Source organism: Erpetoichthys calabaricus, chromosome 2 (genome assembly GCF_900747795.2).
Source record: "Erpetoichthys calabaricus chromosome 2, fErpCal1.3, whole genome shotgun sequence".
In the NCBI taxonomy this organism is placed as follows: Eukaryota; Metazoa; Chordata; class Cladistia; order Polypteriformes; family Polypteridae; genus Erpetoichthys; species Erpetoichthys calabaricus.
Window position 1 is genome coordinate 347,503,713 of NC_041395.2, and position 25,302 is coordinate 347,529,014.

Consider the following 25,302-nt stretch of genomic DNA (forward strand, 5'->3'; position numbering starts at 1 on the left):
GGCTGCATTCACTCAAGTGAAGAGATCTGATGAGCCAAAACATTATGCCCCCCCCTGTCGGTGGATTGGTGAATGACAACCTGTCTCCTGCCCCCAGACTCCGCCTTAATCCCACCCCTCCACCTGATTGAGGAATTTAAATGATGCGCCCTGCCCCTCAGCCCCCACCCCTCCACCTGCTTGGACGAGGTAAGTGTCAAGAGCAGTTTGACAGGTGTCGGTCCCCCGGCAGGGTCTGGACATGTCCTCGGGAGAAGGGGCAGGGAGGTGTGGGGGCCCAGCCAACAAACAGGTGTTGCCAGACTGGGGGACCAACTCCCATCAAATCTCTTGACACAAAGGAGGAGGCCCAAGCAGGTGGGTGGGGGGCTGAGGGTCTGGGCGGACCCGACATCCATCAAAATGCTCTTGACAGACAGGACAGCCAATCCAATCAGGTGGAGGGGTGGGATTAAGGTGGAGCCGGGGGGCGGGGGACAGGTTGTCCTTCACCAATCCACCGACGGGGGGCGGGGTACATCCTTTAAATCCACCAATCAGGTGGAGGGGCGGGGACAGGCTGTCATTTACCCATCCAACTCCTGGGGGCAAGGCACATCATTCAAATCACCAATCAGAGGAAAGGGACGGGGCTTATGGTCATCAATCATCTTTGATTGACAGTTTGACAGAATGTGCCTGACGTATACTACTTAGGTAGGTGGTAACATCTCAAATTAACATCCATATGAATACTTGGACCAAGGAGAGCGATGCCCAAAGTGTTACACTCCATCTACCAGCTTGTGGTGCCATCTCCTCCCATTCACACACATACCTGGCCATCCACAAGATGCAGCAGAAAATGGGATTCACCTGAGCAGGCAAACATCTTCCATGGATGCAAGGTCCAATTTTGATGTTCATGTGCCCATTATAGGAGTTTTGGACGGTGGACAGAGAAAAAGAATTAAACATTTAAAATGCAAGTTGAATAAAATCAAGACAACAAAGCATGTGCTGTGAGGAGCATTTATTGGTTACTGAAGGAGAAAATGTCAGGAATGAAAACCTTCAACCATTGTGGCCCTCCAGTCAGACCTGCTTAGCGTAAACCATAAAAACCCACCCCATGAATTTATTAAATCGAATACTAAACCAATCAGAACTTCAGTTCAGCACAAGAACTTCAACTTTATTAGCCTAAGGGTTCAAGATAATAATCAGTACTCAGGAAAACATGAAGCGTCCTTGAGTTCGTGCCATCCACTGTAAGAAAGAAGATGGAGGGCAAAATGGGATTGGAGGGAGAGTAGCAAGACGGGCACCTCTGCCATCCACAATAAACACAAGAAACGCCAGGATGATCCCCAAGCCTTTTGAAATATCGACAGATGAGTCAAAAGCCGAACACTTTGGATCACACGGGGCCCACGATGTCCGGAGTTTGACAAGAAGAACATCAGACTTCAAATAAAAGAAGATGATGTGGGGATCCTTTGAAGACTTAAAGCCATTGAAGAAACCAGGACTTCTGCACTTGACCTGAATATTCTTAATAAGACTGTCCACTCATCTGTCTGTGACCTGAAACTGACGTGTCAGTGGGTTATGTGGCAGGACAAGGAGCTAAAACAGAAGACAAAGTCAACAACTGAGAGCTGTGGAAATGTTGGAGTGGCCAGTCAAAGTCCTGACTTGAACCCAGCGGCGAGGATCTGAAATGAGCAGCTGATGTTCACAGATCCACTACTGTGCCTGAAGAAGAGTGAGCTAAAGTTCTCCAACAGCGAAGTGAAAGGCTGGGATGTTTAGTTTAGTTATTGAAGGTGTGGGGCCAATGACTTTTTCTCAGGGTTGCTAGATAACTTTGCTCCTTGAATAAAGAAAGTCCTGATTAGAAACTGCACTGTGTTCACACGAGTTTGCTTTTTCTATTTTGTCTAAAGGTCAAAACATGCAAAAAAAAAGGATATTGGGAGGGGGGGGGGGCACATATTTTTTCACAGCATTGTATATAGCGCTTTCCAGATGTCATTGGCCAATTCAATCACATCACCCCTTGCTTGAGGACCAGCAGACAATTCTGAAGTGAGCAGAGCACTGAGATCCCACCTCAGCTCATTCTTCAGTCTCTTCAGAAAGTCTTCAGACCCATCCATCCATCCATCCATCCATCATCCAACCCGCTATATCCTAACTACAGGGTCACGGGGGGTCTGCTGGAGCCAATCCCAGCCAGCACAGGGTGCAAGGCAGGAAACAAACCCCGAGAAGGGCGCCAGCCCACCGCAGGGCGACTGCATACATGGTATTTAATATTACTCACGTTTTCACCTTGAATTCGTCACATACACTCCTCATGGCCTCTTCCCCCGTCTCGTCAATGATGCGTATTATTCTTTCAATGGCAAGATAGGTTGCACTGGGACGAATGATCTGTAGCCCACACTTGTCTTCTACCACTTCACTTGCCAAATGAGATCGCCCAGTTTTGTTGCAAATGCCCTGGCATTTTGCAAAGGTGGCACATAAAAGCCTTTTGTAGGTGTCAGTAATGCACTCTGCAAGAACTGCATCTGCTGTTGCCACAAGATTTAACAGGTGCCATGCACATCATTGATATGGGGGTAGTTAATATTCCATACCAGAGTCTTCATCAAGGATTACACTTGTATCATGATATTCAATATGGTCACTCACAGTGAAAATCTGGAACATCTTTGGGTCCTGTTGGTTTGACTTTGTGTTGCTCATGGAGTCCCAAATGAGGCACATGACCTGCATTGTGAGGGAGCGTCAGTTACGGCACTACGGCCATGTGGTGCATTTCCCCGACGGTGATCCAGCTCATAAGATCCTCATTGTTGGGGACCCGAGTGGCTGGACCAGGCCAAGAGGTCGCCCACGTAACACCTGGCTGCGGCAAATAGAGGGTCATTTCCGGAGGGTGGGACTGGACCGCGTGTCTGCCTGGGGGGGGTTGCCAACCGGGATCCCGAGTTGTTTCGCTGTGTAGTGGGTGCAGCAACACTCTGTACCAGTGCATGCTCCCCAACTTGACTTGGCTTGACTCACAACTAGAGCATCCAAGTCTGCTTCATCCTCATCTACCTCTGCATCACTCTGTGCCCCAAACACATGGAAAGCTTTGATAAAGTTGGATCCACTATCAGTTGTCGTCCTTACAACTTTGTCTCTCATCTTGTATTGGCAATGGACATCATCAAGAGCACTAGCAATCATGGCAAATGTGTGAGACCCTCTCAATCTTTTGCACGCTAGTGCTGCAGATCTTCTTTCCAAGGACTCTTCCTCTATCCAGTGGCAAGTGACACCAAGGTAACTTTTCTGATGAGCTGACCAACAATCAGTGGTGGTGGCAACAAATTTGGCTTTACCCAATTCTGCAATTATAGTCGTCTTCCTGTCATCAGCAGGGTCACAGATTCTGGTATGAACGGTGGACCTGGAGATGACTTTGGCTTGAGGTTTCAAGGTGGTAATTAATTCTTTGAAAGCTAGCTGTTCAACTACTGCAAATGGCTGTAGACCTTCACCTATGGAATTGATGATAAGCTTGTCAACAGTGGCTTGAGGGACACGTTTGCTTACAGCTGCCAACATCACATCTGGTAACGTGACTTGCTTACTTGCTGAGAGCTTGTTTGGTGAGGCTGTGGTCTTCTGTTGACGACTAGCTGATGTCACAATGATGTCATGGTGCTGATCAATCTCTGAAGGATGTTTCTGCTGGAAAGATCACAGAGGAATTATACAAAGGAAAATAGAAATGATATCAGCCAAACTGTATATCAGTCAGATATATCACTCCTCACATTACTACTTTTAACACTAAAGAAAAAACATAAAAAAAAAAAATCATTCACCTAATTATTTAAGCTAATTTATACTTTTTAATTATTAATCATTTACCTAGAGTAATTATTTAAGCTAAGTTATTAATTTTTAATTATTAATCATTCATCTAGAGTAATTATTTAAGCTAAGTTATTAATTTTTAATTATTAATCATTCACCTAGAGTAATTATTTAAGCTAAGTTATTAATTTTTAATTATTAATCATTCACCTAGAGTAATTATTTAAGCTGTTATTAGTTTTTAATTATTAATCATTCACCTAGAGTAATTATTTAAGCTAAGTTATTAGTTTTTAATTATTAATCATTCACCTAGAGTAATTATTTAAGCTAAGTTATTAATTTTTAATTATTAATCATTCATCTAGAGTAATTATTTAAGCTAAGTTATTAATTTTTAATTATTAATCATTCACCTAGAGTAATTATTTAAGCTGTTATTAGTTTTTAATTATTAATCATTCACCTAGAGTAATTATTTAAGCTAAGTTATTAGTTTTTAATTATTAATCATTCACCTAGAGTAATTAAGCTAAATTATTCATTTTTAATTATTAATCATTCACCTAGAGTAATTATTTAAGCTAAGTTATTAATTTTTAATTATTAATCATTCACCTAGAGTAATTAAGCTATGTTATTAATCTTTAATTATTAATCATTCACCTAGAGTAATTATTTAAGCTAAGTTATTAATTTTTAATTATTAATCATTCACCTAGAGTAATTATTTAAGCTAAGTTATTACTTTTTAATTATTAATCATTCACCTAGAGTAATTATTTAAGCTAAGTTATTAATTTTTAATTATTAATCATTCACCTAGAGTAATTATTTAAGCTAAGTTATTAATTTTTAATTATTAATCATTCATCTAGAGTAATTATTTAAGCTAAGTTATTAGTTTTTAATTATTAATCATTCACCTAGAGTAATTATTTAAGCTAAGTTATTACTTTTTAATTATTAATCATTCACCTAGAGTAATTATTTAAGCTAAGTTATTAATTTTTAATTATTAATCATTCACCTAGAGTAATTATTTAAGCTAAGTTATTAATTTTTAATTATTAATCATTCATCTAGAGTAATTATTTAAGCTAAGTTATTAGTTTTTAATTATTAATCATTCACCTAGAGTAATTAAGCTAAATTATTCATTTTTAATTATTAATCATTCACCTAGAGTAATTATTTAAGCTAATTTATGAATTTTTAATTATTAATCATTCACCTAGAGTAATTATTTAAGCTAAGTTATTACTTTTTAATTATTAATCATTCACCTAGAGTAATTATTTAAGCTAAGTTATTAATTTTTAATTATTAATCATTCACCTAGAGTAATTATTTAAGCTAAGTTATTAGTTTTTAATTATTAATCATTCACCTAGAGTAATTAAGCTAAATTATTCATTTTTAATTATTAATCATTCACCTAGAGTAATTATTTAAGCTAAGTTATTAATTTTTAATTATTAATCATTCACCTAGAGTAATTATTTAAGCTAAGTTATTAATTTTTAATTATTAATCATTCACCTAGAGTAATTATTTAAGCTAAGTTATTAGTTTTTGATTATTAATCATTCACCTAGAGTAATTAAGCTAAATTATTCATTTTTAATTATTAATCATTCACCTAGAGTAATTATTTAAGCTAATTTATTAATTTTTAATTATTAATCATTCACCTAGAGTAATTATTTAAGCTAAGTTATTAGTTTTTAATTATTAATCATTCACCTAGAGTAATTAAGCTACATTATTCATTTTTAATTATTAATCATTCACCTAGAATAATTATTTAAGATAAGTTATTAATTTTTAATTATTATTCACCTAGAGTAATAAGCTAAACTTTAATTGTTTAGAATGAAGTGTGGTAAATTTGTTTAATCATTAGAAACCAACCATACATCCATTTTTATATTTTAGGGAAGGGGGGGGGGGGATTCTCCAGTCAAACCCATTTATGCAATTCCAGTACTGTCAAATACTGTGTATGTGGCCCCAGTGTGCAGGAATATTCAAAAATAAGAGGCAAATTTTACATAAATGCTTCATGCATAAAATGTGTTTGGGATCAGTATTATGTGGGCATGTCTTTAAAGCTGAGACTTGGGTAGCATCACAAGCCATTTTCATTCTGATACCTTATTGCCCGAGATTAAGGGCATCACTAAATCATGGGTACATAGCTCATATCTACTGACACCTTTATTCTTATGGTTTCATGCGATACAAGATATTTTCTTTAGCTTTAAAACTGAGCCTGCTACAGCCTGTATATGTGGCTGACTGTGTTGTGGCTCTTTGAGGGTTAAGTGACTGATGTTACCGAGTTTATCATTGGTTGAGCAACTTCCTTTTAATATCTGACATGCCTTATGGACGCAGTAGGATTTCAGCAGTGACATTAAGTTTATTGGATTAACACAAAATATGCAATATGCATCATAACAAAATTAGACAGGTGCATAAATGTGGGCACCTCAACAGAGATATGACATCAATACTTAGTTGAGCCTCCTTTTGTCCTCTAGATGCTGTCCTCCTATAGCCTGTGATGAGTGTCTGATTCTGGATGGAGGTCTTGTTCACCATTCTTCATATCAAATCTCTCCAGTTCAGTTCAATTTGATGGACAGCCTGCTTCAAATCATCCCATAGATTTTCGATGATATTCAAGTCAGGGGACTGTGACGGCCATTCCAGAACATTGTACTTCTCCCTCTGCATGAATGCCTTTGTAGATTTCAAACTGTGTTTTGGGTCATTGTCTTGTTGGAATATCCAACCCCTGCGTAACTTCAACTTTGTGACTGATGCTTGAACATTATCCTGAAGAATTTGTTGATATTGGGTTGAATTCATGCGACCCTCGACTTTAACAAGGGCCCCAGTCCCTGAACTGGCCACACAGCCCCACAGCATGATGGAACCTCCACCAAATTTGACAGTAGGTAGCAGGTGTTTGTCTTGGAATGTGGTGTTCTTCTTCAGCCATGCAAAGCGCTTTTTGTTCTGACCAAATTACTCCATTTGTGTCTCATCAGTCCAAAGCACTTTGTTCCAAAATGAATCTGGCTTGTCTAAATGAGCATTGGCTTACAACAAGCGACTCTGTTTGTGGCGCGAGTGCAGAAAGGGCTTCTTTCTCATCACACTGCCATACAAATGTGCTGAATTGTAGAACGATGTACAGATACACCATCTGCAGCCAGATGTTCTTGCAGGTCTTTGGAGGTGATCTGTGGGTTGTCTGTCACCATTCTCACAATCCTGCTCATATGCCGCTCCTGTATTTTTCTTGGCCTGCCAGACCTGCTGGTTTAACAGCAACTGTGCCTGTGGCCTTCCATTTCCTGATTCCATTCCTTACAGTTACAGAAACTGACAGTTTAAACCTCTGAGATGGCTTTTTGTAGCCTTCTCCTAAACCAGGAGACTCAACAATCTTTGTTTTCAGATCTTTGGAGAGTTGCTTTGAGGATCCCATGCTGTCACTCTTCAGAGGAGAGTCAAAGGGAAGGAAGCACAACTTGTAATTGACCACCTTAAATCCCTTTATATCTCATGATTGGACACACCTGTCTATGGAGTTCAAGGCGTAACGAGCTCATCAACCAATCAGCATTGAGCAGTGACAGGCATTCAAATCAGCACAATGACAAGGGGACCCACATTTGTGCACAGCCAGTTTTTCACATTTGATTTAATTTCATACAACTAAATACTGCGTCACTGAAAATCTTTGTTCGGAAAACACCGCAGTACTCCTAGGAAATGAAAGACAGACCACTGTTATCTTTATTGTTGAAAGGAGACTCAATTATTATGCAGGCTGAGAGGGGGTCACAAACTTTTTCACATGACTGTATTTTTTAATATAAATTATGCGTGCGAGCGAGCGCATACACAGGTTAGCTAGCCCAGTGATACTTGAATCGCAGGCTAACAGATGACATTTGTTGGCTTCAAGTAGATCTAGCCAAGCTAGTTATCTTTAAAAAATGAAAACAGTATCACAAAAATATCACTGTACGTTTTCTTACCATAATGTGTTTTTTGAGATTAGAGGCTGAAGTCTTGTGTGCTGAAATCACTGCAGATGGCAAACAAAGTTTGCACTGCATTAGCACGCTGTCTCCTTTCCTCCATCTGTATGTGATCAGCTCCTCCAGGTGTGCGGTCAGGTGGCACTCATCCTCCGGTATTTCTTGGTCATTGTCACTGCTTTGAATGTTGCTGTCCTCCATGAAGTTTGTTTCTCCAAACCTTCTGCACTGGGGGCAGGTGCTTTTCCCCAATCCACATATCAGGGGTCATTGGTCCGTTTGCCATCAGAAATTTTTATTGGCTACCGAAATGCTGGTGAAAAGTTTGAATATTCATTCAAATTGTTGGCGTACTCAGGAACGAATTAACATTTTAACAGTAGCAAAGTAGATTCCTTACTTTAATTTTAAAGTTAAATTACAGATTTAAAAATAAATGATAAAAGTATAAGTACCTGAAAAAACAACTTAATTACAGTAATGTGAGTAGTTGTAATTCGTCACTTCCACCCCTGAGATTCAGTGATTCATAAAATTCACAATAGACACAGACCTGGACTCACCAACTCAGCGTATCCACCAAGAGCCACCAGGAGCTGTGGGAGACCCTCTGGATTTATAAGGTGGTGATTGCCATGAGGCCCCACCTCTTGGGGGACCACCCAGAATAAATACATGGAACATAAAAAAGGCAGCTTGTATGTATAGGCAAAACTAAAAATAAAGAACGATGCACGTGATCAACGTGAAGAGAATCAGAAGTGAAAAGAAGAGACTTCAAACATCAGACATGAATTTGAACCCCAACCCTGGCTGAGACATGAGACTCAGAGCTGTTTTTAGGCCTTTCCAGAAATGTCTGCTTGACTGCAAACTTGGGTTCTGGCTGGGCCGCTCAAGGATATTCCCAGAGTTGTTCCTAAGCTTCTCCTGTGTCGTCCTTTACTTCGTTTTGGACATTGAACCTTCAGCCCATTCTGAGGTCCAGAGTACAATACAATACAATACAGTTTATTTTTGTATAGCCCAAAATCACACAGGAAGTGTCGCAATGGGCTTTAACAGGCCCTGCCTCTTGACAGCCCCCCAGCCTTCACTCTCTAAGAAGACAAGAAAAAACTCCCTTGTAGGGGGAACAAAAATGGAAGAAACCTCAAGAAAGGCCGTTCAAAGAGAGACCCCTTTCCAGGTAGGTTGGGCGTGCAGTGGGTGTCAAAAGAAGGGGGTCAATGCAATACAATACAATACAATACACAGAACAGAACAAATCCTCAATAAAAAATAAAAATTTTTAGAAGTACGGAGCAGAATTTAACAGTAGATGATATCACATAATAAGATTTGGATTTGTGTAGAGTCCTGGAGACCTCATCCATCAAGCTGCCTCCCCCCTTTGGCCATTCCACGGCTGAAACAGCGCTGGTCCAGCCAATCTGATGAAAGGACCCCTCTTTCTCACGATTCCTGCGATCCTCCATCAGGGATGACTTTACCTTAGGCAGGCAAAACAACTTGGCAGGTGGGCCGTGGCACCAAGTGGCACATTTGAGTACCGAGAAGAGAAACAGAAGAGGTGAGGGTGAGTATCCAATTCTAACTATCATGTTACTTCTGTTTTAGCGCTAATGACTAACAACAGAGATGCAGTCTGTACAGTTAATCAGCAGCTCTAGTCAGGGTGTGCTAAACTGAAGTTGTGAGTTTTCAGCCGGGATTTAAAAGCTGAGACCGAAGGGGCATCTCTTATAGTAGCAGGCAGACTACTCTACAGTTTAGGGGGGCCCTGTAACTAAAAGCTTGACCTCCCACTGTTATTTTATTAATCCTTGGAACCATAAGCAGACCTGCATCTTGAGATCTTAATGTGCGCTCTGGTTTGTAATTCATGATAAGTTCAGACAAGTAAACTGGACCTCGACCATTTAATGCTCAGAGTGCTCTGAGCAGGTCTTCATTAAGTGTATCTCTGGACTTTCTGCTTTGCCTTCACCGTCTCTCGTCCCCCAGTCCCTGATGCTGCTGCCATCTCCAAGCTTCACCTTTGGAATGATATTGCACAGCTGATACAGTAAGCAAAGTCTGATTTCCTGCTAATCTTGGTTTCATCAGATCAGAGAGTCTTGTTTCTCACAGTCTGAGAGTCCTTTAGGTGCCTTCCTGCAAACTCCAAGTGGACTTTAATATGTTGTCTGGCCATTCTGTAATTAATAATAATAATAATAATTCATTACATTTATATAGCGCTTTTCTCAGTACTCAAAGCGCTATCCACACAGGGAGGAACCGGGAAGCGAACCCACAATCTTCCACAGTCTCCTTACTGCAAAGCAGCAGCACTACCACTGCGCCACCTGTAAGCCCAGATCAGTGGAGCGTTGCAGTGATGTGCAGACTCCCACCCCTCAGATTGTCTCCATATTTGCACAAGTGCCCCTCAGGGCTGTGTAACCCACTCCCACTTTATTCCTTGCACACCAATGGTGTCTCGTCCTGTGTCTTGGTGTGCTTCCAACCACCTGGTCATTGACACCACCAAGACAGCAGAAATGGTCATTGACGTTCACAAACAGCAGTTACAACCTCTCCCAGTAGAAATGAACGATTCTGCACTCTATATGGTGGAATCCTTCAAATGTCTGGGTGAGATTATCACAAACACTCACAGCTGGAACAGGAACACCATTTCCATCTTTAAAAAGGCTCAGCAGCGGTTACACATCTTACGCCATGTAAAGAAATTAAATATTTCCCAGCCAATCCTAGTTCAGTTTTACAAAGCCATAACTGAAAGTGTAATCACATTGTCGTCTGGTTTGGTTCAGTAACGGCACGTGTTGTGAAGTCTGCTGAGAAAATAAGTGGCTGTGCTCTTCCATCTGTGGCAGACCTGAAGACGTCCCGTGTCACTAACCACGGACTCACCTCAAGAGTGAAAGGGAAGGTCTACAGGACAGTAGCGAGACCAACTATGTTATATGGGCTGGTGACGGTGGCACTGACCAAAAAACAGGAGACAGAGTTGGAAGTGGCAGAGTTAAAGATTCTAAGATTGGCATTGGGTGTGATTAGGAGTAGAAATGAGTACATTAGAGCCACGGTTTTCAAACTGTGGTACACGTACCACTGGTGGTACTTCAAGTCATACCAAGTGGTACTCATGTGGTCCTTTATTTTCCACGAAACGATGTTGCTAGAATGCCAATATGTTGCATATAATCATATATAGTATAAGTATACTACTGTAGATGCGTGGAAGACTCCAAGCCGGCTTTTATTAGCGCGGGCACCCATTTCCTTAATTATTTTAACTTCACTTTAATGTCATAATTATAGTCATTATAGTGATTATAGTGACTTTTTCTTCAAAACAACACGGGCGAAAATTAACAATTCATTGACAGTGGTCCTCGCAGAGTGGTACTTGTTCAAAAAAGTTTGAAAACCGTGGCATTAGAGCAGCGGTGGGCAATGTCAGTCCTGGAGTGCCACATTGGCTGCAGGTTTTTGTTCCCACCCAGCTTCTTAATGAGAAGTCAGTTATTGCTGATGACACACTTATTGCTTAATCAGGGGTGTCAAACTCCAGTCCTGGAGGGCCACAGTGGCTGTTGGTTTTCGTTCTGACCCTTTTCATAATCAGTGACCAGTATTCACTGCTGATTAACTTCTTTTACCTTCATTTTAATAGCACAGTTTTTAAGGATTCAGTCCTCTGAATGTATTCCTTCCTTCATTAAATGACAGCCAGACAGAAATGAGATGTGAAACGTGCCAACTGATGACCAGCTAAGCTTGGATTTCAAACTCCAACCAGTCTCTTAATGAGAAGCTGATTCTTGCTGTTAATTAAACCCGTTACTTAATTCCATGGCTTGTTGCTGCTCTCATTCTGCCACAGCAGACATTTCCATAACTGTTGATTTTTCTGTTCTTTCTAAGAACACCGTCACAATGTTTTGGTGACCTGAGAGATCAACCTTACTTAGACCATCACCTCTCTTTATTTTCAGATATTGTGTGATGGGCACAGGGGAGCTGGTCATGTGGCGGCTCGTTTTGTGTCTCATTATTGGTTGGCTGCTAATTAAGGAAAAAGAGACAACTAAGGGGCCTGAGTCAAGTTAATTAAAACTAAGGCAAAAGAAGTTAATTAGCAGAAGAAACAGGTCACTAATGAAGAAGAAGGTTAGAATGAAAACCTGTAGCCATTGCGGCCCTCCAGGACTGGAGTTTGACACCTGTGGCTTAAGTGACATTTTGATGCTTCATTTTAGTGGTCTCGCTCGTTAAGGCTCCCCACCCTTAATTCCTTATTTCAATCTTAAACAGCTGCATTCACTGTTTTAATGGCTCCTTATTAACAACTAGCACGTGTAAAACTCTATTTACTTTCAAAAGCAACAGGGGCGTGGTGGCGCTCAGAAATAAAGAATGCTGGCAGTCATCTCCATTATGCCCTCTGGTGGTCAACTGGATGAGAACATGCATACATCAACGCAAGATCATCCCCCACCCTACCCAGAAGGGGGTGGGTTAGGGTTGATTTCACCCTGCAGTATTTTTAGTCGACCAATGAGAAACATGTGTACCAAGTTTCATGAAAATCGCTTCGGCCGTTCGGACGTGATGCTGGAACATACATACATAAACACATTGAATTTTATATATACTGTATACATATCTATCTTATCATATACATATACATCTTATCTATCTATCTATATATATATATATATATAGATAGATAAGATGTAAAAGACAAAGCAGCCAGGAGTTCTCCATCTCGCTTGTTTCCTTTTCCATCTCTGTGTGTTCATCATGCTCTGTTTGATTTAATAAAACACTTAAGAGAAAAATGTGACAGATTGAAAATGATCCTTTTTAGGCTTCAAATCATTTGGATGATACCCTAAGATATAAGACCCTACATTGCAGAGCAACAAGCCATAACATTAAATAAGGTCTGAGATTGGCAAGGATTGGTTTCTAATTAAGCATTTGGGTTGGAATGAAAACCTACAGCTTTTGCGGCTCTCCAGGACAGACACTTGCCCACCCCTGCATTAGAGGGTCAGCTCAGGTTGGACTGCTGGAAGATAAAGCCAGAGTGACGAAAAACCAGAGTGACGAAACTGCGTTGGTTCGGACGTACAGTATACAGAGGAGAGATGCTGAGTGTACAAACATCTGAGCACGCTGTCTATTGCGTCATCACGCTCGCAGGTTATGCGTGAGCATGCGCAGGTGTTATTCTGTATCTGATGCGCAGAAACGCTAGAAGTCTGAAACCTGCCGCATTTGCTCAATTGTTTGTTGACTTTGTGTGTGTCTGTTTGATGTAAGTTATATGCTTTGTTGTTAATTTTATTAGAAATATAACAATTTTTCTGCAAGTAATGATAAAGCTCTTAACAATGTTTTAGTAACGTGTTCAGGCCACCCTTTATGCCAAAGTGTGTTCAGTTTAACGTTTAAAGCTGTATAAAGTACGTTCAGAAATGTTGTTTCTTTATTAATATATAAAAGTTGTTAGAAAACAGACTTGCTAATCCCTGTTTAAGTGGTGATTTGTTCATGTCTGTACAGTACTAGCGCATTTTCGTCATAGCGCGCTATTGTTATCTGCCGCCATCTACTGACCTTTTTGGGTATTCCCTGTTTTTAGTTTTCTGTGGGCTTTTAATTTTGTGACAGTTATTTATTGTTACTGTATTTGTTCACACACACACACATTTATCTGCAAATAAATATTTAGCTTCACAAAGCCATTGCAACGAATCCTTCCTTTGCAACGTTCAGCAGTTAATTGAGTCATTCTACATTAACTCTGATCTGCTTCATCCTTCTTATCGGGGGTTTAGGATTTGGTGCCACATACACACCAGTTTGACGCACGCACAGTTTAACACTGGGCTCCAAGGATGGAGATGCCAGGCAAAAGAAAAAGAGGAAGGTCTAAGAGAAGGTTTATGGATGTGGTGAGAGTGGACATGCAGGTGATGGGTGTGACAGAGCAAGATGAGGAGGACAGAAAGATATGGAAGAAGATGATGTGCTGTGGCGACCCCTAACGGGAGCAGCCGAAAGAAGTAGAAGAAGAAGTCACTAACCATGTCATAAAGATCACCATAGACTCAGCTCATCACTTATTTCAATGACTCCTCTCTGGTAAACACTTCATGTCAATGAAAACTAAAACTAACAGACACCTCAATAGTTTCTCTCCTAGAGCTACAGCCCTCTCAAACCAGTAACTTAGCCATCTTCTGTGTATATTCATGTGTTCTGTCATATACTGGATGAAGGTGTGTGTGTTTACAGTCTACAGTATGTACGTGTACAGTATGTGTGTGTACGAGCAGTCACACTACACACTAACGCTTTCATTTGCACATCTCCTTTATAACTGTACTGTTCCGCAACTTTGTTTGAAGTCTTTCTTTTTAACTTAAGCTATTTATGTTGTTTGTATGCGATGTTATGTTGAGTTATAAGCAGCGCCAAACCTACTAAGTCACACTCCTGTACATTAAGTACTTGTGAATAGTAGTCATTCTCATTCTGATTGTCCTTCAGCAAGTTTCTCCCATCTTCACACGGGCTCTCTGGAGCTCAGCCAGCGTGACCATCAGGTTCCTGGTCACCTCTCTCACTAAAGCACTGATTGCTCAGTTTGACCTGGGTCTCCAGCTCCAGGAAGAGTCCTGGTTGTTTTCAGACTTTTTCCATTTAAGAATGATGGAGGCCACTGTGCTCCTGGGAACCTTCAGTGCTGAAGTCGTCCTCAGATCTGCACCTCGACACAATCCTGTCTCTGAGCTCTGCGGGCAAGTCCTTTGACATTAGAACATTCGAACACTCGAGACGAGAACAGGCCATTCAGCCCAACAAAGCTCGCCAGTCCTCTCCACTTACTTCTTCCAAAAAAACATCAAGTCGAGTTTTGAAAGCCCCTAAAGTCTTACTGTCTACCACACTACTTGGTTGCTTATTCCAAGTGTCTATCGTTCTTTGTGCAGAGAAACACTTCCTAATGTTTGTGCGAAATTTACCCTTAACAACAGCTGTGTCCCCGTGTTCTTGATGAAGTCATTTTAAAGTCACCGTCTCGATCCACTGCACTAATTTCCTTCATCATTTTTAAACACTTCAATCAGGTCACCTCTTAATCTTCTTTTGCTTAAACTGTAAAGGCTCAGCTCTTTTAATCTTTCTTCATAACTCATCCCCTGTAGCCCTGAATCAGCCTGGTCGCTCTTCTCTGGACCTTCTCTAGTGCTGCTATGTCCTTTTTGTAGCCTGGAGACCAAAACTGCATGTAGTACTCCAGATGAGGCCTCACCAGTGTGTTATAAAGCTGGAGCAGAACCTCCTGTGACTTGTACTCCATACATCAAGGCGCTATATAACCTGACATTCTGTGAGCCATCTTAATGGCTTCTGAACACTGGCTGGAAGTCGATAGCTTAGAGTCCACTGTGACTCCTAAATCCTTCTCATAAGGTGGACTCTCGATTTTCTGACCTCCATTGTGTATTCAAACCTCACATTTTTACTTCCTATGTGTAATTCTTTACATTTACTGATATTAAATTTCATCATCCACAAATCTGCCCAAGCCTGTCTGCTCTCCAAGTCTTTCTGTGATGAAGTAATGGATCCCAAATGACCTGCTAATCCACCTATCTTGGTATCATCTGCAAATTCAACCACATGACCACATGGTTTGGTTTTTGCTCACCTGTGGGCCTTCGCTAGACAGACCTGTGCCTTTCCTAATCAGGTCCAGTCATCTGAGTTGACCACAGGTGGACTCCAGACATCTTAATGATGGTCTATAGAATATTTGTGTCAGATTTCATTTAATCCTTGTGATGTGTGGGTTACAGACTTGCACATGAGAGAAGGAGGTGAGTCCAGGTTTCTGAGAAGCTCGAGACAGGCTCATTCTCAAAGCGTTTATTCAAACAGGAGCTGTCACTTCAGTATATTCAAGCCCGGTATGCAGCAGTGACGTTATCAGTCCTCCTGCATTCATTCCCTTCTTCAGATTAAAAAGAACCGATAGCCTCCGTCACCAAGCAGGTTCGTTCTGGAAGAGAGATGACAGAAAGTGCACACATTGGCCAGGTCAGTGGTCAGCTTTAAAAATTCCCTGCATTTCTCATCAGGCAACATACGTGTTACATGGTGAGCCTGTGGACCTGCAGTTGCACCAGCGTCAGACAAGCAATCCCTGCTGGCATTAATAGTGCAGTTGGGGGTTTGTTGGGGTCTCAGAAATCTCACCGCTGATTTGCATAAATGTCTAAACTCCTGTTTTTGTTTTGTCATTCTGGGATGTTGTATTGCTTGATGAGGGAAACAATAAATTGAAATGATTTGAGCACAAGGCCACAACACAACAAAATGTGAACCGAGTGAAGGGTCTGAAGACTTCCTGAAGGCGCTGGACTTTTCCAATAGTGCGGCTTTTCCCATCTCGCAGTAGACTCTGCTCCAAGCCTTCTCTTTGCTTCCCTCTCTTCTTCTCTTGATGCCCGCTGTCCTCTTGTCCATTTCCCACCTTGTACCTCTGGCTGTTTTCCACTCTCTATTCTTCTCACAGGGAACTGCACTTGGTTAAAAGTGCTTGGCGTAAGAAGAAGCTACCATCCCTCCTGTCTTCCTTCTCACCATCTCTGCTATCTGCTAAGAAATCCGCTAATTTCAAAACCTAATCACATCCGCTAAAAGAAAGAAAGAAATGCCCGCTGCCTCTTCTCTACCTTCAAGTGTCTCCTAAGTCCTCCTGCTACTCAAAAACCATTGTCCTTCTCTCATAATTATCCCGTTTCCTCCTTCTCTTCCAAAGTCACCAACAACCAAAAACATCCAAGACCCCAATAACATCCTCCAACTCTCCTCTGTGAGGTTCTTCTCTTTTGTCCTTCTCTACTGTAAATGACTGACACTTCTGCCCAGCTCTGTAACCACAGACCCACCACCTCTGCTCTGGACCCCATTCCTTCACACCTTCTACAGCCCATCTCACCTTCCTCGATCCTATACATCTCTTCTCCTTTCAATGCTTTACTGACCTCTGGTTTCTTCCCTACTGAGTTCAAGGTGTTTCACATGATTCCTATTCTCAAGTAACCTCCTCTCAACCCACCTGCCATTGAGACCTACCACTCTGTCTCCTTTCTGCCATTCCTGGCCAAGACCCTAGAACGCATCGTCCACAAACAAGTCCCTTCATTTCTCTTTGACATCAGTCTGCTAGATGCATTTCAGCCTGGAATCCCCAAGGATCCAACTACCCAGACTGCACTGCTCTCTGTCACTGATGCTCTGAGATCTGCTTGGGCTGCGTGTCTCTCCTCTGTTCTTATCCTCCTGGACCTTTCAGCAGTCTTCGATATGGTTAACTACTCTCTGCGTACCTCTTACTTTAATAAACTTGGAATTAGCGGTTCTGCTTTTGGAGTGGGTGGATAGTCAGTGTCCCTTAGTGTCCATAATGGATAGTTTAGTATTATTAGATTTCGACAACGTGTAGGGTGGAGGGGAACATGCACCCCTTTAATAACACAAATGGTCCCCAACGGTCTGTAAGGTCTCTTTGTGTACACACCACAGACCTTACTGAGTGCTCACCTCCATTGTACGGAGTGTGTGCCCTTTTCCTTTCATAAATGTTGCCCAGTCGCTATTATCATACTTCAATGTTTGCTTGGGGTCCAGAGTACGCGCCCTTACAGTAACACTAATGGCGCCCCTTTTTGTACACTTCAAGGATTTTTAAGGAGCGTGTGGCTCCTCCTTTATGGAGTGTGTGCCCGTTAAAGGGCACACAGCGGGTCATGTCACTTACGGTGTCCAGAATGCATGTGCCCCCTTCACTAACACAAACACTAAGGCGTACCACAAGGGGCATGCGCTTTTATACATTTATAAACGCACAGTGCAGACATTATTAGTAGACTTCGATGTCTCACGTTGGGGGTCCCCATCAATGTCCAAAGCATGCACACAATTTAACTTCCACAAATGGTGCCCTTCAGGTAATGGTGCCTTAGGTGGCCGCCTATGTTGCCTAATGGATTGTCTGGCTCTGGGTTTCAGTTCTAACTCTTGGACAGATCCCTTGGTGTCTCCTGGTCCAACTCTTTGCCTCCACAGAAACTCTCCTCAGGTCTGCGTCAAGGATCACAACTTCTTTTACTTCTCTATGCTCTGTACATTCATTCCTTAAGCAATGCCATTTCTTTTCTTTACTTCTTCTACCACCTCATTGGTGATGACGCACAGATCTTCCGCTCATTTTCCTCTTACGGTCCACAGCTTTCCAGCTGTCTCTCTGCCATCTCATCATGCATGAATGGTCATCACCTTAAACTTAACCTTTCAAAGTCAGCTATCTTGTACTTGCCCTGTGATTCTCCCTCCTCAGATCTGTCTAACTAAGCATCACCCTTGGAAGACGTCACCCTTTCAGCTTCAGTCATGGTCACGAATGTTGGCGTGACTCTGGACTCTTCACTTTCATTCATCGCACATACATCTTCAACGACACAGTTCTGTCGTTTCTTTCTTCATAATATTCAGAGGATTCGACCTTTCCTCACTAATCATGACAAACATCTCCAAGTTCTTGACTGGACTACTGCAACTCTCTCCTGGTGGGACTTCCTTCAGCTGCAATCTGACCTCTCCAGCTCCTCCAGAATGAGAAGATCTCTTCACTCCTACTACTCCTCTACTTCACTCTCTCCATTGGCTTCTTGTTGCTGTAAGGATTCAGTTCAAAACTCTTTTCTTGACCTTCAGTTCCCTTAACGGTTCTGCTCCTCAGTATCTCCAATCCTGAGTCTATCCTTATGTCCCTTCATGAAGTCTCCGTCCTGCCTCTGCCTGTCTGCTGACCTCTTGCCAGACGTGCCAAGGCTGATCTGTGCTTCTCCATTGTTGTTCCAAAGCTGTGAATGATCTCCCTTTAACTGTCTGAACGTCACTCAATGTACTTGTGTTTCGGCGTCTTTTCATTAAATGGATCTGCTTAGTTTCTCTCCTACAGGACAGCTGCTGCTGAGGTGACCAAGAGTTTAGGATTCTGTCTTCAGGTATCATTGTTATTGTGCTTCCTCTTTCTCTGCTGCTTTTGATGCTTATACCTTCATTCTTGTATGGCTTATAACTTGCTTTGTAAGTCGCCTTGGATAAAGATGTCTGCTAAATAAATCTTAATAATTTTAATAGCACTGAGGTATTTGGTGACCGCATCTTAAGACAAAACAATGAAATATGAAAGCAGTTGGAGAACAGAAACAAACCACAACAAGAAAAGAGAAAACGTGGGAAGGAGAAGGGCCCAAGACAAACCACGGCAGTGCAGGACACGTCCATCTTAAGGTCATCCACCCTTAGCTGAAGTGGAGGAAACATCAAACACGTCTCACGTGCGCCTGTGGTGTTTTTGCATGTATCACAATGGCAACACTTCACTCCTAAAGAAGTGAACCGGAGTGACAAAGAGCCACTAGTGGAGTGTCTGCCAATAGAGTGTGGGTGTCCGTCAGGGAATCGGCCTTCATCTGCCTCCTTGGATCAGGCATCAACAGGTGGACACGGATATGTTCTTCTCAGGGCTTTACCTCATCAGGTCTTGTTGTATTCATAATGTCATTTTTGGTTTATTTTGTTAATTTTAGTTTTAGTTTTGCTTTGTGTGTGGTGCCGCAGGGCCCAGGGCCACCTAACCAGCTGTGTCTCATGACTTGTAAGCCGCTGTGGCACAACCTGTGTAAAGTACCCATGGGCAACAGTGATCGCAGAAATGCGGCTTTTGGAAGATTGAAAGAAATTAAAACGACAGATTCGGAACGAGATTCGATTTTTGGAAATGTTTGAAATGCTGCCCTACAGCGACATCTACTGGCCAGATGGTGCTAAAAAACTGACAAAGAAAGAGCAGAGGCCCGAACTGAAGACTTTGGTATGGCATAACAGTTGAGTGCTTTCGATGGCTTGGTTAAGTGACTTGAAAGTTGGAAACATTTTAAACTTTGTCATCAGCGTCAACTGTCATATGTTTGTTCATTAAACATTTTTGTAACAGTGAGTCATATTAAAAAATAACAGCAAAAATAGAATAAAATCACCTGCATCAGTAGATTGCAGAAAATCCAAGCTTTTCAACAACACCTCACAACATCATGAAGTTAAAAACGGAGCACAAAAAGACCTGTGGGGGCTCAAAGGACAGCAGAGTCCAGCTCAAGTGACGTCAGAAGGATTAATGCACAATACATTTCTGAAACTTACAAATCATCTCAGGACTTATGTCAAAATCCAACGAAATAAAGACGTCCCAATATACTTAAAAAGACGTACTGTCGGAAAAAATGAACCAGGTCCTCAAGAAGCTCAATAAACACCACAAAATGGTCTGGGATTCTTCACATACATGTTTAAAAATGTTATTTTGGCTTAAATGTTTATTCTAAATTAGTTTAGAACAATATTGCACACATGCATAGTACATTTTATAAAACGTAACTACTTTTATTATCAACGTTTAACTAAACTCTAACGTGGTGTAAACATTATAATTATATTTTATACTTTATCTGCGGTGGGTTGGCACCCTGCCCGGGATTGGTTCCTGCCTTGTGCCCTGTGTTGGCTGGGATTGGCTCCAGCAGACCCCCGTGACCCTGTGTTCGGATTCAGCGGGTTGGAAAATGGATGGATGGATGGATACTTAGTTTCATGAATGTAAACGAAAAATAATTTTCAATTAACACAGATCGTGATGATTTTAATTTTGAAGACATGTTAAATGGTTCCCACAGACCCGAACACAACGTAAATGTTAATAGTGTTGTTTAATTTGATATATGACACGACGTGATGGCAGAAACCCTCTGAACTTCACAATGATGCGTATTATTTGGTTTCTAAACGGGTCCTTCACCCGACGTTACTTTCCGGGCTTTGCCGAGACCTGCCGAAACCTTCCAAAAGTAATTTTACGAATTCAGTCCTGAAACGACGGTGACGTCACTTCTGGGTCTGTAACCCATCGGTGACGTATGCTGCTGTGGATCCTCGGCAGCGGCCAGCAGGGCGGCGCATGCGTTCAGATGCCGTTCTCATTCCTCTTCATATCTTAAATCAATCTTGAGGCAGATTGAAGACTTAAATTCCAGCTTAAGTGAAAATTTAAGGAAAACGTATTAAGTAATTGAAACACAAAAACTTAAGCAGTTTTAACGCGAAAAGATGCCGACGAAAGAAGAGAAGACGCGGGCCGCTAGCGTGGAGAAAAGAAGAGCTGCTCGGGAAGCAACAAGCGCCATCAACCTCTAAGCCAGTAAGCAAACGAATGCTGAACGTACAGAGAAACAGCATGAAAACTAGGAATGCTCAAGTGAAGTGTATTCTGCAGTACGCCGTTACTGGTTCTGTCATAAATAGTTGTCTCTCTGTAATCAGCTATTAAACATGTTTTTAATTTTCTGTGTCTTGTTTAAGAAATTGAGAGATAGCATGTCATCTGTAGATCTGCATATGTCGATACCCCAGTAAGTGTCGGGGTTCTTAACAGTTACTCCACAGACAGTTAAAATTTCGCATTTATTTGTAATGAGAAGTCAAGAAAAATGACCCCTTTATTTATGTACACCTTTGTGACACGCATTTATTTGTATTCATTTCCAGACCCGATGAGTCGCACTTGGGTACCTGATGATCATTCTTAGCGGCGACATCGGCTAGCTGACTCGTTACCTGCCGCCAGGTTCTGTAAGTTGATCTGTACGGCAGCACAGCGCCCCGCCCCCTGATCGTGTTGGCTTCAGAAGGAACTGCGTCACATACGAAAGTGAAACTTCTGTATGAAAAAGAATGGCGGACAGGCGCTCTCTTGTTTTTTAATGCCAGTCTATATTTCTTATGTCTTGGAGAAGATGGGGCGATTTCTCGCCGGGACGACCTTCCTGATCGTTCTGTCGACCCTCGGATTTTTCGTGACGGAAGCGAACGGTGGGTACATCGATCGGATTGCGGCTGTTGTAGTGGAAGGGTGGGGTGACAGGCCTTCGTAAAGAAGGACTGTGCAGTTTGACAGAAAGTCCAAATGTGCCAGATGGCGTGCAGAAACTGCACATGAGCGCCGCAAATGGAGCGGGCTGAGGGTCCGAGTAATGGCGGGCCTGAGCCGTGGAGCGGCATAGCGAAGGAGTAACTACTCAGTCCGGGCCAAGAAGGGTGAAGAGGGAGCGACCAACTTGGCCGAGACGTTATGGGAGTGAGCCGAGGCCGGTTTAGTTAAAGACGGGCGTGCAAACAACATCGTCTTCGACTTCTTTTTACTTGTATGATAGACGGAAGTAAACTTAAAAAGTTAAACTCGCTATCTCAGAGAACCTGGTAATAAAGTGATTGGAGAACATTGTGATCATACATAACTCTGTAACGTGGGGATTTACTGACAAGGCTTTTATTGTGTGTGCGCGTGCGTCTTCTTTAAAATGGAATAAAACACAAAAATCCGTGCAATATACACACAAGACCGACACCAAAGTTAACGACGTGTCAATTTAGTGACATCCTTTGCATCTTTGTGAACACAGTTATTTATTTAAAATGGAGTAATAAATTGCATTTGCAGAATATTGTTCAAATTAGGGTTAGGGTTAGTTTGTGAATTTCCCATTGGGATTAATAAAGTATCTATCTATCTATTAAAACGGACACAATTGAAATAATCTGTTTTTTTAAGGTAAAACCTTCACATTTCCCCTTCTGCATTCTGCTCAAACCAAGACCCTTCAAGTGACGTGTAGAAGTCACCCAATTTCTCCACTGATGCCTTAGCCTCTCACCCAAAATGGCAGGTGTACATTTCAAATTAAAACTTCCTCATTTTAAAAGTCCATCACATAAAAAGATAGATAAGGGGCAGAGGATTTAGGGTGGAATACAAGTGTGCAGGATTGACACAACTTTGGAAGTGTAGTATTTTAGAGGAGCGTTTTTGATTTTATAGTCATATTTAATATAGTGCATTGAGCAAGGGAAAGGTGCTATATAAATCAAATGTATTATATTATTGTGTGAATCGTTTTAAGTTTTCTCAACTTGTTAAAGTTGCCAAATGAGAGAGACTGGGCATGCTGGCTGCTTTATACGATGCCACTGAAGCCATCACAAGGCCCTTTATGGACCAAAGTGGATTGCAGTGTAGTGGTGACTGTACATTCTGACCAGAATATCTGAAGCAAATAATAAAAAAACAAAACCTGCAGCGCTGACCATCAGGAGTATGTGAATTTCCCCTTGGGATTAATAAAGTATCTATCAATCAAACTATACAAGACAGTCTTAAACAACAAATATTAAAAAGAGCTCTTAGACGTCAGCCACAGGTAAAAAGGCAAGGAATGATCCACTGGAAAATGAAGGCAACGTAAAAGTCCAATTTAAACTGATGTTAATGTGACAAAAAGATATGCATAAAAAATCAATACAATCAATACAATAGAGTGTGATACATTCTGGATATCCAGCACAAGTAGATGTACTCTTTTTAATATACGACCCTTGTGCTGTGCTACCATTTAATGCTTTGCCATTTGTGGGAATATTAAAAATAATACTTTATGAGTGAATAACACGATGTTTTCTGGCTGTTGGTAACTACAGATGTTAGCATTCCTGTAGAGTTTCCTGTGCTATAATTTCTGTCCATGTTTAAGTTGAACATTTGCATCAAAGCAAATAAAAAGCAATAGAAAGCAAGGAATTAGTAAGCATTGTTATTAAGAACAAGTACTTTGACAAAAATTAAAAAAATATATGATTATCACCTGAAGACCTGATAATAAAAGGGACTGAAAAGGTGATCATAATTTGCAAAGTGGAAATGTACTGATAGGCCTTTTATTGTTGTGTGTGTGTTTTTTGTTTGGATCAGATGAAGTATTACTTTCTAAATTGAATAAAACCCTGAAATCCATATAATGTGTGCATAAAATTGAGACAAATGTATACAATATGATTTGTCAATTTATTCACCTCCCTTGCATTTTTGTGAACATAATTAACTAATTAAAAATCTTTACTAATAAGTTGTGTATGCAAGTAGTGTTGAAATTAAAACAGACACTGTCCAAAAGTAGTTTATTTAAGGTAAAAGCCTCACCTGACTTCCCTAAGTCCCCTTTTAAATTTTCATATGAAAGCTTGATGGTTTTTGATGGCTGAGGTCTCCAGGACACTAAACAAATCCAAATCCTATCCATATTACTAACCGAAGGTTACCGGATGCAGGCACCGGAAGGCACGGACCCAGGACACGGCCATGGACGCAGGAGACAAAGTGCGCAGACGCCTACAACGCGCCTCTGATTCACCGCAAGCAAGGGGGGCACGGCCCAAAAACAAAAGAGCTCAACTAACGGAAATAACAAATAAAACAACGAGACCAGAGCTAACGACACGGCCACAGAAAACGGCCACAGAACAAACAAACAAACACAACAGGATTCTGTGCCCTGCCCCAGAGTCAAACTGGACAGAGTACGGAATCTGCAAAAGTCCACAATACACAGCATAGTCAAAACCGAGATAGTACGGAAGGCGCAGGCGCCTACAACGCGCTTCTGAACCATATAGTCAAAACCGAGATAGTATGGAAGGCGCAGGCGCCTACAACAACGAAAACCGAAACAGCTCAACTAACGGAAATACACAACTGAGCCCATAGCTAACGACACAGCCACAGACTAAAACAAAGACGAGAAGATTCAGAGACATGCTAGAAGTAATAACAATAAACGAACGCTCCGTATTAAACGTACGGAATCCCCAAAGGTACAATCTACACAGCATATGTGAATCACATTACAGTAATACATTATTAACAGTACAACCACAGAAAACACAGACACTCGAGCAGATGGATAATAACAATATACGAACGCTCCGTATTAACAGTAAGTGCAATTATCCATATTACTAACAGTAAACGATGTATAGCTAACAGAGTCACGGCTCCAAAAAGAAACAACTCAACTAACAGAAACACAAAAACGAGCCCGCATGGATAAAAACAATCGACGCAGGCGCCTACAACGCGCATCTCAAACACCACAAGCAAAGCAGTCACGGCTCCAAAACGAAACAGCTCGACTAACGGAGCTACAAAAACGAGCCCGCATGGATAAATACAATAAACTCAGGCGCCTACAACACGCTTCTGAAAGAGGTGTTTGGTGAAGCAATCTCATTGGACCAGATACCACTTTTCACGCACTGGGCTATATTATGTCTTAAAACTATTGACGTTGATCACATAAATAACCAAGTGATTGCATTGCTTCCTGGAGAAAGC

At 41.4% G+C, this 25,302-nt stretch overlaps 2 protein-coding genes across 2 annotated transcripts in view; both read left to right on the forward strand.

The window, feature by feature from the left end:
• The window catches only part of LOC114647400 (uncharacterized), a 723,921-nt gene that overhangs the window by 576,199 nt on the left and 122,420 nt on the right, over positions 1–25,302 (forward strand). The gene's annotated exons all lie outside the window — the stretch shown is intronic.
• The window catches only part of LOC114647399 (uncharacterized), a 56,249-nt gene continuing 52,733 nt past the window's right edge, over positions 21,787–25,302 (forward strand). Inside the window, exon 1 of the mRNA XM_028796115.2 lies at positions 21,787–21,950. Coding sequence (XP_028651948.2) covers positions 21,803–21,950 — 148 coding nt within the window. The 5' untranslated portion in view covers positions 21,787–21,802. The remainder of the gene's footprint in view (positions 21,951–25,302) is intronic.